This window comes from Pleurodeles waltl, chromosome 6, assembly GCF_031143425.1.
Source record: "Pleurodeles waltl isolate 20211129_DDA chromosome 6, aPleWal1.hap1.20221129, whole genome shotgun sequence".
Lineage (NCBI taxonomy): Eukaryota > Metazoa > Chordata > Amphibia > Caudata > Salamandridae > Pleurodeles > Pleurodeles waltl.
In genome coordinates this window covers 380,079,801-380,094,086 of record NC_090445.1, presented here as the reverse complement: position 1 = coordinate 380,094,086, position 14,286 = coordinate 380,079,801, and the positions used below count along the sequence as shown (strand labels likewise).

The following is a 14,286-nucleotide window of genomic DNA, read 5'->3' as shown; positions in this document are numbered from 1 at the left end:
AATGTCCACCGTACATGTGCATCCAGATGAGTCTCCACACACACACACCCAAAAACTTCTGAATTCACTTCGGGAGTAATTTGCTTGCATTCTGTCGTAGATGTCGACAACCTAAGTCAGATTTGAGCAATCTTCAGAAGGGAAATATGAGAAAAATCCAGATTCTTTGGCAGAGACTCATTGTCTGACAAGGTCACATTGGGCCACCTTGAGGGGCCCAACACAACATTCCTTTGGCTGCCCTGCATGCTTTCAGCATATGTAGGATAGTCTGTAAGAGGATCAGTGTGTTATTAGAGTAACGAGGTCGGGCTGTAGCACAGAATATGGCCTACTGCATATAGCATTAGAAACATATTATTACCTTTAGTAGTGCTGCTTTGCCCCTGGTTCAATAAAGGGGGGTAGGAAGAAGCAGCAGACAGGAGAGGTGTCTCCTCAAGACCCCTCTCCTTGATGCCCAATGTCTCGGCCCCCTTTCTCTGCTGTTCTATGTCACCTCAAGCCCCCTCACCTCACTTTCCAATGTCACCTTTGGCTATCCTCCACTGACCAGTGTCTCGGATACACACTTCCCCATGCCTCTTGTGCTTCGCCCCCATAGCCGTGTGCTTCCTGTGCTGCCATACCTCCATGTTTCCTCAGCCCCACGGAAACTGGCTCCCCTCCTGATGTAGTCCCAAGCCTACCTAGCCACCATTGTTCACCTCTTTTCTACCTGAACTGATTCAGAAAGTGCTTGCCTCAGCCAAATCTGGATCTCTCTTAGAAATCTGCCCCCTCAAGATTTCAGTGATTGTTAGACCCGACAGTCTTAGGATGGTCATCTCCCCATTTTTTTACCTGCCTCCCTCCACTTTTCTGACACGGTTTTGGCTGGTTTTTGGACTCTGCGCACTTTACCACTGCTAACAGGTGCTAAAGTGCATATGCTCTCTCCCTTAAACATGGTAGCATTGGCTCATCCCCAACTGGCATATTTGATTTACTTATAAGTCTCTAGTAAAGTGCACAACATGTGCCCAGGGCCTGTAAATTAAATGCTACTAGTGGGTCTGCAGCACTGATTGTGCCTCCCACATGTATCAGACCTGCCATTGCAAGGCCTGTGTGTGCAGTTTCACTGCCACTTCGACTTGACATTTCAAAGTACTTGCCAAGTCTTAAACTCCGCTTTATCTACATATAAGTCACCCCTAAGGTAGGACCTAGGCAACCCATAGGGCAGGGTGCTATGTAGGTAAAAGGCAGGACATGTACATATGTGTTTATATGTCCTGGTAGTAAAAAAACTCCTAAATTCGTTTTCCACTACTGTGAGGCCTGCTCCTTTCATAGACTCGCATTAGGACTGCCCCCATATACTTTTTGAGTGGTAGATGCTGATCTGAAAGGGGTAACCAGGTCATATTTGGTATGGCCAGAAGGGTAATAGAAAATCCTGCTTATTGTTGAGGTTGGATTTTATATTACTATTTTAGAAATGCCACTTTTAGAAAGTGACCATTTCTTTGCACTTAAAAACCATCTGTGCCTTACAGCCTGTGTCCAATCAACGTCTGGGCTAGGCTGGTTGATAGCTCCCATGTGCATTTTTACCCAGACAACCACAAACACAGGACACTCAGTCACACCTGCACTCATCTGCATATTGAATGGGTCTTCCTGGGCTGGAAGGGTGGAGGGCCTGACACATTTCAAAGGCTAGTAGCTTGCCCTCACACAGTGGACTGTCAAACTCCCTACTGGGACCCTGGCAGACAGGACTGCACTGAAAGGGGAATTTGTGCACTTCAAAACCACTCTTTGAAGTCTCGCCCACTTCAAAGGCATTTTGGGTATATAAACTGGGTCTCTAACCCCACCAACTCATACACTCCACCTGGATCCTGTCAGGAGGAACTGCCTGGCTGCCCAAAGGACTCATCTGGACTGCTGTGCTGTGAAGTACTGCTGCCCTGCTGTTGCTCTGCTGCCCTGCTGGCCTCTGACTGTGCTGGAAGGATTCTGTCTTTCCCCAAAAGTGCTCTCCAAGGGCTTGGATTGAGCTTGCCTCCTGTTTTGGGGTCTTAGGGACTACAAACACCTTCATTGCTAGTTTTGTATTAGTACACCGACGTCAGCGACTTTGGAACGACTTCAGTGATGCCACAGCATGCTCCCGCTCCATGGACTTCGCTGCACCCAACGACCTTGACCTGCAATGCAAGTCTGACATTGCTGCGTCTCCGCTGATGTCACACGGGGTCATCGTGACCCTACGTAGTTGACACATCATGCCCTGATGGACCGGGACCAGCGACTCCGCCGGATCACAACGAATCGACACAGGGCAGACGACACCACATCATCTCCCCCAGCACCCGGACAGAATCAAGGTCCCCCCTCCATCTGCTTTGCAGCGCGGTACCAACGCCTCTCTCCTCAGATGCTGTAAGGGACTGACACCGCACCAACTCCAGCGACACCTCTTTTCGACTCCGAGTCCTTGTTCTTCATTTTCAAAAGGTACTTTACCTGGGGGTCCCTGTGACTTAGTGACTGACACCGGTGGTGTCGGATTATTGGGAACGACTACGCCAGCAACACCGTGATAGCCCCAGTTGGAGCTATTGTGGTTTGTAGGCACTCTAGTTGGATTTAATCTTTAAAAAGTCATAGCTTTGCTTGTGTACATTGGATTTTCAGTGTTTCAACATTATTCTATTCAGATCAATAATATCTATTGTTCTAAACCTGTGTGGTGTATTTTTGTGGTGTTTTCACTGTTACTGTATGATTTATTGCTCAAATACTTTACACATTGCCTTCTAAGTTAAGCCTGACTGTTCAGTGCCAAGCTACCAGAGGGTGGGTACATGATAATTTGGAGTGTGTGTGACTTACCCGGACTAGGATTGTGGTCCCTACTTGGACAAGGGTGTATACCTCTGCCAACTAGAGACCCGATTTCTAACAGTGACATTATCCAATCACCTCACCCCTGCATTTTGCTCCTTATTTTCTCTGTTGGTTAATTGTGGGAAAATTTCCTCGACTTGGAATGCAGCGCAGCTCATACTCATCCAAAAGAAGGCAAATTTGGCACCTACTGATCTCACCAACTATCGACCTATTTCACTGCTCCTTCTATTGGGTAATCTGCTGGAAGGTCAAATAAATAAGCAACATATGGACTATTTAGAAGTTAGTAAGAACCAGTACTCAGCAAAATCTGGGTTTTGACTCTTTACAACATGGAGACAGCCTTAGTTGTTGTCACGAATCACATAAGATGCTTCCTTGATACCAATTTTCCATCCTTGCTCGTGATGTTGGAACTGTCCACAGCATTCAACACTGTTTCAAAGGTTGAGGGAGATTGGAATCTATGGCACAGCATTATAATGGTTCAAGGATTTTCTCACCAACAGAACACAAACCATCACTTCAGGTTGTTATAAATCCCAAGCCATACTGCAGGACAAAGGGGCGCCCTAGCACTCTTGTCTTAGCCCCACACTTTTTAATATATGTGGCACCACTTGCTAAGATTGTTAACTCTTTTGGATTCAAATTACTATTTTACGCTGATGATACACAGGTTATCTCCTTCGATAATGATCTGATTAAAGCCAAAGAGCACTTTGTAGTTGGATTGAGAGCTATTGTCGCATAGATGACTGAAAATTGTCTCAAGTTTAATGCTGGCAAAACGGAGATCATGCTGTTTGGTAAGGCCTAACAGCTATGGGCTTCTGACTGGTGGCCTCCTGAATTAGGCCCAACTCCTAGCCCTAAACAAGTTGTCAAGAACGTATGAGTTCACCTGGACCAGTCCCTCACAATGAAAGAACAGGTTATTAGTACAGTTCGGATTTGATTTCAGCAGCTGTTGAGAAGAGTGTTCCCGCTCCTTCTACTCTCAGTGAGAAGCCCTGGTCACAAGCCAACTGGATTATGGAAATGCCCTACTGGGTTCTGCAAATGGGCCACTATTATCTAAATTACAAGTTGTTCAGAATACGGCTGCGCATCTCATTTGCAATCTTCCTGCGGGGACAGCATCTTCTCCCCTTTTACGCACTCTTCATTGGCTGCCTGTCCGGAAAAGGATTATGTTTAAAATCTGCTGTCTGACACACAACACACTGATCAGGAAAGGGCCCAGCTATCTAAATTCGAAGTTCACTCTCTAGCGCCCAGTTAGATCTTTACACTCCAACGATAAAGCTGTACTTATTGTTCCACAGATTAGAAGGTCTTGATCCGGGGCAGGACCTTTTCTTACTTAGCCCCTATTAATTTGGGATGCACTACCACTCAATATGCCTCTGTGCACCAATCACATCAACTTTAGGAAATTGCTTAAGACTGCTTTGTTTTAACTTTGCAATCTTCCTTGTCTGTAGTTTGTATGGTACAATGGCACTGAGATTTTTGTGTGATATAATTTAAAGTAACATAACATAGACCCATGCCTTCTTTGTTACTCTCCAAAAGGCTTGTCTGGCCCACCCACCTACCCATGTAGCCCTGTGCTTCATAAGCCCCCATCTCCCTTGTCTCCTGTAGCCTGGCAACGTCATCTCACACCATCTAGCGCTACGTCACCAATAGAATCAGGAATACCTGGTGCCGTAGAAAGCACATCTCTCAAATTTGCTTTATCTATGGCACCAGGCAGACTCCTGTTCCGAGGAGGAGTGCTGCTGAAGATTCAGAACATAGACTATGGCATAACAGAGCCTAGCAAGGACAGCCACACACTAACCAGTATTTTTGTGACAGAATAATTTCTGCCATTTGCAAAAAATAGCACATTTTGGAGGTTTGCAATGCACATTTAGCTTTTTTGCTGCACAAATTTGGCAACCCAGGCAACAAAAATTTTAGGGATCCTTTACTATTGCTCAGGCTGACTGGCATTAGCTATTTCGAGTTATTGGTTAAATCCATCCTTGGTATCTACCAGAATAGAACTACTGCATGCTTGAACAGCAGCCAATGCTGAGCGAAGAAAATAAATGAACCCTGAAAGGCATAGTAACACTGTACTGTAAGCCCATACAAATGTTGCAACTCTATAGAGATTTTATGGCCAGTAATATATATGCAGCCTGTATGTATCAGCAAAGACAGGTAGGTAGATTTCTCACCACATACAAAGTGAGATGCCATGCCTCTCCTGCGTACCGGATCAACCTAGAAGTAGTGTTGAACTATTCGAACAATGATGCTCCCTACAGGCAGAAAGACACCCATTTCACATAACTTAAAAGATAATTCAAAAGTACACTTGGATATTTCGTAGATCACTCCCTACCAACAGTAAGAGTGTCCTCCCACAGAGTGGTCACTGGTTGTCTCTTCCAGGATGAGGGCTATCAAAAAGATGTGCTGCTTGAACAATGTCTATGTCTAACTGTTAGTACCCAACAGCAATGTTCCCTGTAGGGCGCGCGTGCAGGTCCCTTTGGCAAGCGCGCACGTTGTGCTGTTGTCAAATGTTCCACCATTCCTATACTTAGTGGTAGTTTATATGCGTTATCACTTTCTAAGCCTAAATAAGCCTTTCAGAGCGATATACGTGCTCCCCTAAGGCAGATAATGCTCATATTTGAATCTGGATTGAAGTCAATGAAAACAGCGTTTGAATGCCGCGGGGAGTGTTTTAAACATCATTTGGCGTACTTTAGCATACAAGCGAGCAAGTGATATTTGTCTTGGAAATTAATGGTTAATGAGCTAGGAAATGCTTCAGAACGGTAGAAAATGTGCTGTTATCAAATGTTCCACCATTCCTATAATTTGTGGTAGTTTATATGCTTTATCACTTTCTAAGCTTAAATAAGCCTTTTTGAGCGATATACGTGCTCCCCTAAGGCAGATAATGCTCATATTTGAATCTGGATTGAAGTCAATGAAAACAGCGTTTGAATGCCGCGGGGAGTGTTTTAAACATCATTTGGCGTGCTTTAGCATACAAGCGGGCAAGTGATATTTGTCTTGAAAATCAATGGTTCATGAGCTAGGAAATGCTTCGGAACAGTAGAAAATGTGCTGTTATCAAATGTTCCACCATTCCTATACTTTGTGGTAGTTTATATGCTTTATCACTTTCTAAGCCTAAATAAGCCTTTTAGAGCAATATACGTGCTCCCCTAACAGGTCATGTCCTTGGGGTGTGCAACCAGGTCACAAAACTGCCTTGATGCCCTATTGCATGGAGCAATGACATCCCTTTTTTGCTTTAGTGGGATGGAGAGGCTAATGCCAAAGATCTTGGCTAGTTATGCGCTGCGCGTGTGTGAATGGTCAATTTCTTGGCGCACGTATCCTTGGCTGCAGTGCACAGAGACCACACACTGCCGCACACAGTGGAAAAAAATTAGAGGGAACATTGCCCAACAGGATCTTTGATTCATTGCTCTGCTTCACCATGGCTGTGCAGCTTGTACTGCTATTGAATACAGAGTGGAAAGTGCACCAAACTGTGCCCACGGGGTGCTTCTTCAGATCTCCTGCCCAGGGACAAAGAAAGCACCAAACATATCTCACTGTGTCTTACCAGCAATCAAGACTACCCATTAATGAGATCCTGCAAGGCCAATACAACTCAAAGTCTCTTTTAATGCATTCCTTTTTCAGGGAAAAGTTATTCAGGCCCCAGGTCAAACAGATGGTGAAAACGTCAGCAGAGGATCAAAAACGTATGGCACTGATCTGCCTTTGTTCAAGGAATGAGGTTTGGGTGCTAGAATTGTTTTTGGCCTCATCTTCCAGGAGGCACAACTAACTGTTTTGAGGTAGGGGCATGGCCGTGGACCTCTACACCTGGCAAATTCCAGTCAAGTGCTCGGACTTCTGCACCAGCCTGCTCAAGCAAGTCCTGACAATCTGCTGTGAAATGTTTAGAAAACCCTTGGAGGGAGGTATTGAGGTGTGGGGTGCAAAATAGAAAAGTAAATGATTTCTCACTCCTGGGCATTACAAATGGTGCATCATGGGTAAAACATCCTGTTTTGAAGCATTCCTCAAGCATTTTCAGTACATCAGCACCTAGAGACCCAGTCTGTCCCCAAACCTTGCATCAGGATGTGCAAGATCAACTCCAAAAAGCTGCAGTCACCAAGGTGCAAGATGCAGAGAAGTTCTGTGATATTATTCCACTCTCTTTTTGGTTCAAAAACATTCAAGAGAGTTCAGCCCAGTCCTGGACCAGAAGGACTTCTATACTCCCTTTGTGTTATTCAAAATGGTGACTCTATAGTCCATTCTTTCACTGATCCTTCACGAAGAACTATCAGGCATTATTGGACCTGATCCCAATCCAGCTACAGCCACAAAAGTGTCTTCAGTTTTACATCCTAGCTCATCATCATTAACAGTTTATAGTTCCCCACTTTGGAGTTTTGTTAGCTTCAAGAGTATTTATCAAAGTAGTGGCTCAGCTGGTGGGGTTGCTTTATTTCAGTGAGATATAATTGTTTCCTTATTTAAGTGGTTGGCTAATTTCTGTATCTTATTTACCAAGGCAACCAAACATCTCCAGGAAATTTGTCAGCTAGACTAGAACAATGAATGGATAATAAAACTTCAAGGCATCTCATCTGATTTTAACTCAAGAGACGTTAATTCGTTGGGGCATATTTCAGACCTGCATCAAGTATTCTATTTCAAATGAGAAGAAAGTGGTCAAACATTCATTGTTACTCCAAAAGGCTCAAGATCAAAAGGAAAGGGAATTGCTTGTGGTGCAGGGGGAGATGGCCTCAACCAGGTCAGTAGTTCATTGATCACAAAATAAAATGCATCCCTGGTACAGAATCTACTGGAGCAATGACCCAGGTCTATCACTAGTGCTAGTTCTTATTAATACAGAATATCGACAAGCACTTCAATGGTGGTTAATGCTGAACAATCTTTGCAGGGGAGTTCCCCTTTATCTTCCTCCACCAGTCACTGTGTCCACAGATGCCAGCAGCAGAGGTTGAAGAGCCATTTTGAGAACTCCAGTGTAGAAGATCTTTTGTCCCAGAATTAGAGTCTGAAATAATCCAACTGGAAGGAGTTGGCAACCATTCTACAGTCTCTTCATTTCTCCTCCCTGCTACACAGGCAAGCTGTCTGTGATAGAATGGACAATCAGATTGCCTGATATTACATCAACATCAGAAAGTCGTCAGAAATTCTATCTTACAGTCTTGTTTGAGAATTTGTTTATGGGCAGAGAAAAGTCTTGTCTCTCTGAAGCCAGTCTTCTTGCTGGGGATGGTGAATGGGCTTGCTGACTGCCTGAATAGGACTTTCCCTTCTGCAATGAAAATGATGTTATGTCTTCGACTGTTTCAGGAAATTGCCCCCTTATACGGCTAACCCTGGATGAGTTCTCTACTGCTTAGGTTTTTCTCACTCATTTTATCACTAAAGCCATGGCAAACAGATGCTCTGGCTACCCCCTGTCTTTGGGAACTTCTATATGTGTTCCCCATTTCTCTTAATCCCCATGGCTCTTAGGGAAATGATGGGGGCAGAATGTTGATTGTGGTGCCTGTTGGCCTAGATGTCAGTGGTGTCCACATCTGATTCAAATGACCTACATTCTTCTTTGGATATTTCCTCTCACTCTGTCACTGGGTCTTTGTAGGTTAGCTTTACAAGCCAGGGTGTGTAGTTTTAGTCACAAACTAGATATAAGAACAACCATTTTAAAGGTTCTTGCTATGGATTCGCAGAACTTTGAAAGATGGTGTCAGGACAAGAAGTGTAATCATTATCTTGTAATTCAACTATGATTCTCGATTTTCGAAGATCCAGGGGCCAGATGTACTACATCGATTTTTTTGCCAATCGCTATTAGGAAATTGCTGTTTCTAATGTACTAAAGTTATAGGTGGCCCTTAGATTCTAACTAGTGATTCTTAGAGGGTCGCAAATAGATCTGCCTCATGAAAATTATTGAGGTAGGTTGCCATTTGTGACCCATTAGATGTTGCTGCAATCACAGGGATGGTGGTCAGCAGACCACCGAGATTTTGATTACTTTTAAATAAAAACATATTTTTTTAATCAAATGCACCCCGTTCTCATAAAAGGAACACAGGATCTGTACAAAAAAAATGATGACACATTTAATTTCTTTCTAAATATTCTCAGAGGGGAAGGCGTCCATTTGCGTATTGGTTACCAGGTATGAATGTTTAGAAGCCTCATTTTTGTCACAAAACATTATTACCTAGCATTCACATTTCCTATTTGGAAGGGATGCCCTGAACACACTACTTCCAAATAGCAATTCTGTTTTAGGTCGCAGACTGAATCGCAATTTGGTGCTTGTACTTGTTAAAAAAACATTTTTGTGGTTGAGGCTGTTTGCGACAGCAAAAGTGCTTTCTACATCTGGCCCTAGAGTTCTTCTAGGTTGAACTGTGTTCACTCTGAAGAGCCCACTGCTGGCGATTAAATCTTTTAAAGGTGCAGTTTTGTCAGTTGACAAACTAACCATTAGACACAGGAGACTTTTCTGAATTGTTTAGTGGTAGACTCACCTATCCCTTCATAGAAGTGAATTCTAGTTTGCCAAGGCCTTTACGGTCATTTCTTTGAGCACCTTCGAACAGTTTAATATTCTGTTTTGGTGGCAACTGTACTCCGATTGGTGGGAGCTCATTTGTGAAAAGAGCTTATTTGAAGTTCTTCTCTAACCAAGTTGTTTTGCGTACATCTCAAAGTTTTTAAACTCAAAATTCATCCCTTGTTTAGGTTCTCAATATCTAGTTTTTCCCATTTTCTTTCCATCCCCTTCATCAGAGAATGAACAAAAGCTGCACTGCATGGTTGTATGTAGAGCTCACTCCAATTACATAGGGAGTACTTTTTTGTGTGTCACTTTTGGTGTTGCAGGGCAGGTCCTTTTTCCTCAATACTCAGCAAAAATAATTTATATTGCTATTTCCTCAGCGAATCAGACATAGGGTGTTTAAATGTCAGGTGCAGTTCAGGGCCACTCTACAAAAGGCATACCAGATCCTCTAAACGACAAATGCAATGCTGCATCCTGGGTCTCCTTTCAGACAATCATGTCCTGCTAACACTTACTAACAATTTTAATTAAAATTAGAAAAAAAACATGAATTTTCATTAATAAACTAAGCATTCAGAGATGGCTGCAGTATATATTAATGTCTACTTCCTTGACATCTGAACTTAGCTTGGGTGTAGCTCAAGCTGTTATGACGGTGGCGGGGAATAGTGGCGAGGAAGAGGTAATGACCCAGTTACTTACTGGGAACCTTCATTACACTGAGTCTAGTTTTCCTCGCCACAATCCTAAATCCCCACCCTCCTCTCCTGTGATTGTCATAGGGTTGCGTGAGAACTGGGTAAGCTATATATATTTACCATGCATGGTAAATGCATTTGTGATAAACAAAGGCATGGTGAAGGCATGCGTGGGAAAAGGCTGCGTGGAAAAGACTACATAGTAAAGGATGTTTCCCATAACGGGGTCATTAATCTACATTGGTCCCTCATCAGCAGCAACCTATGTTGCTGGTGAGCCTTGGTCACTGAGATTACACTTGAGCAAAAGGACAAAAGAACTGGTCAAATCAATCTTGCTCATCTTGAGTAATGAAAGGTACCCGAAGGGAAAGATTTAAGAGATCTAAGTTATTGTTTCTATACTAGACTTCCAACAGTAATCCAGTCATCATGCTCTTCGGAATGCAACACATACCAAAAAACACCTAGCCACCCATTACAGACACCCATAGACTGTCGGCTGGTCAAAGGCCAAGAGCCCTGACCAATCTCAATCCACATACCTTTAGTTGGCGTACTTCGGCTCAATGCGTGGCAAAAGCGCGGCCACCATCTTCTTCATCATCTTGCTACTGTCCTTGCCGGCTTTGAGCACTTCCTCATGGTTGGCATGTGCCTCGCTGTTGTAGTCCATCACAGCTTGGTTGGTGATGAGGGAAATGCCAAGCACACGTAGGCCACAGTGTCGTGCAACAACAACCTCATGTGCAGTGCTCATCCCTGGGGAAAAAAAAAAAAAATATGGAGTCATGCAGATCATTAAGCAGTTCTTAATACCTTAGTAAGGGGGAGTTGGCTGCCAATGGACTTGTAAAAAGTAAACACATCCTCTCACAATGCCACAAAGAAGCTCTTAGAAAAGAGGAGCCATCAGCTAAGATCCAAGGCAAGGCATAAGTAGTGTAGCTCTGGTTAAATTAGAATTGATAAGATGTCATTCATAGCGTGGCAGCACTCTGCAGTGGTTTATTGTGCTGTTTATTGATATTCCCCAGTCTGGGTTTATTAACATTCAACTGTGCCTCTTTTTCATGTTTCCTCTTTTTAACTATTTTATTGAAGTTTCTTCAAGTGAACATTTTTACATTTCTGTTACGCACCTGGTGCATTTTTATTTCGCAGACTGACTAGTGGTGCCGACGATATCACAGTCTAGTCTCTACCAAAAAGCACTGCCTACCCTCCAGAACCTAGACTGCAAAGTCCAGAAACAAACCAGAGCTCTCATTAGCTCAAAATGTGCGATTAACAAAAAGGGACATATTGCACAGTATTCTTGTGTTCTGGCTCTCTTCTATTCCCAGTACGTAGGATGCCTATCTAAGAGGTGGTGGCTAATGAAGTTATTCTAGCAATCTGAGGAGTAAGGAACTCGGAGACCAGTAGGTGTATGTGAGTTGCTATTTAGTTTGGGCATTGTGGTGGGCATTGCAAACAAAGCAATAGCTAGTCAGGATATGATAGAGAAGAACAAGTTACTTACCTTCGATAATTTTCTTGTGGAAACTTTATCTAACTGCAGATTCTTCATCTTTAAAATATCCCCAGGCACCAGACTGGATCTGGAAGATTCAAACAACATTGCTACCATGTGCCATCAGGCGGCACTGTGTGGCACCACACCCACTTTGTTCCAGCCCAGTAAGGGATAAAAGGAGTTGCATATAAGCATCATCCCTTTGGCCAAAAGAGCCTGCACTTCTTACAGCAAGATATACAATTGCTCCACTGAGAAAGTGCTGATGTGAATGGAAAGTACTGCAGGTCTAAAAGGAATGGCAGCACATAGCCATATTGAATGATCTAGAGGACCCACCGATTGGGTATTATCTTTCATCACCCTTCGAGGGCGTGTCTGATTCGGCCTCAAAAAGGGTGGGCATGTGCCACCAAGGGCAAACTAAAGCAGATTGGCGGTGGATGCTGGAGAGGCAATAGATTGATGCTTGCTGTCCCTGATGGCCTGGGTATTACCTGTGTGATACTTGCCCTAAATAAGACTGGGGATCATACTGCAGGAGCAGAGGACCTTGGTGTGTGCAGTATACTACCAATCTGGAGTAGTCTCGAAAGCGATGAAACTGTTAAGGATACTGTGCCACAGGGGTAGGAAGATCCAGGGAATGTGCAGTGAACTGACTTTCCTTAAAACGTTTGTAGGACCTGACCCTTTCTGCAAGGTCACCCCAGATTTTTGCCTTGCTCTGCCTTCTTTTGCTGAACCTGTTTTTGTTGGCTTTTAGGACTTTTCCCTGCCAACCAGTGGCAAAGTGATTTCTTCCTAAAACATGGTAAAATAGGCCTACACCCGATTTGTATATTTAATTTAGTGTTAAATCTCTAGTATATGGTACAACATGTACCAAGGGGCTGTAAATTAAATGCTACTAGTGGGCAATTGCACTCATTGTGCCACTCACTAAAGTAGCCTTTTGGAACATATCTCAAGCCTGCCACTGCAGCCTATAGAGAAGTTTTAAACGGGCAATTCCAACTGGCAAAATGAACCGTTTGTCAATTCTAAATCTTCCTTTTTGATACTTATATGTCACCCCTAAGGTTGGCACTAATGACCTCTAAAAAGCAGGACATGGGGGTTTAAGATTTATATATCTCAGGAGGAAAAAGCTCCTAAAGTCGTTTTTCACTGCTTTAAGGCCAGAGGATAACACTGGGTTGCTTTATTACACTGAATAAGTGCTAATGTCAGATTGGGGCGAGATAGAGAAATCATGTTTACACTAAAATTAATTGTAGTGTAAAATCCTTTTTTTTATGGTGAAGTTGGATAGTAGGTTACAATTTAAAGAATGACACTTTTACAAACTTGGTATTTTTCTGCCCAAACCTTGCCTTTCTACCTGTGTCCTGGGTCACATGACTGTGAATGGCTCTACTGCTGTGGATTGCTTCCAGACAGTGATGCTAAGGATGTCTAGATGTGAGTGGTGAGAGGAGAGAGTCTTCTACCAGGATGGTAGGGGAGGGTCTTTACCTTGCCCTTATCACGTCAGATGACCATGACTACAGAACAGGCAAAGGAACCGGACACCAGGCCTGCCCTTGCCTTTGTCACCCTAGACAGTTTGGAGCCAAACCAGGGAGAGGGGGAAAAATTGACGAGAACCAGCTTTGGGGTAGGTGTGGGAATTCCCCCACACAAAGGTTGGCATCAGATATAAAAGTGGAGTGTTCAGAACCTCTCATCAGCACACTATAAGACCTGTGGAAGATTTAGAAGAAGGACTTTACTGCTGCTAGAAGGACTGTCTGAAGAAGGAAGACTGGTTGTCTTGATCCCAGGCTGCCCAGAGTGACTCCAAGGGCTAGTTGACCGACCTCCTGTGTGAGTTACAGGGACACAACAAGCCTCCAGAGGACTCTCTGTAACTACCCAGCTGACCATTAGAGTCCTTGGCTGTCGCTTGGCCCTGTGGCCCAGGTTTTCACTGTCTTAGTCTGCCAGAGATATGGGTACTCCTTCCAGTAGGCATGCTTCTTCCAATACTAGGTAGAACCTAAGCAGAAAGTGCCTTCAGTAAAAGGCTCCAAAAGGAAGAAAAAGCCTGAAGGAAAAAAAAACTCAGAGAGAACATGTACATCATGGACTGGAAGCTGACCAATGTTGACCAGGATGTGATGCCGGAGACACTACTGCAGAAGAAGATCCTTCCACAAGATTTCCAAGGAGGAACCAGGAGAGGACTGGAGAAGCAGGCTAACCAGTAAGGAAGAAGAGTAAATCATTCATTTTGACCAGATCAGAGGATGAGATCTGAAAGACATGACCAAATCAATGTAGAAAGATGTGTAATAGAACTTCCAAAAATGGGAGACAGATTGAAGTCCCTAATCTGAAACATTAACTTGCTGTAACGCTTGTAAATGGAGAATGTTGCGTAATAAATTTGCCCTTAGGTTTTAGCAGAAAGTAAATGAATTTCTTAAACTTTAATACATTTTTCAAAGGAAAAAGTAAAA

General features: G+C 43.5%; 1 protein-coding gene across 1 annotated transcript in view; it reads right to left on the bottom strand.

Annotated features, from left to right (window-relative positions):
* LOC138299769 (purine nucleoside phosphorylase-like) overlaps window positions 1–14,286 on the bottom strand; it is a 248,556-nt gene that overhangs the window by 15,122 nt on the left and 219,148 nt on the right. The window contains exon 6 of the mRNA XM_069238310.1: window positions 10,809–11,025. Within this exon, the coding sequence (XP_069094411.1) occupies window positions 10,811–11,025 (215 nt within the window). The 3' untranslated portion in view covers window positions 10,809–10,810. The remainder of the gene's footprint in view (window positions 1–10,808; window positions 11,026–14,286) is intronic.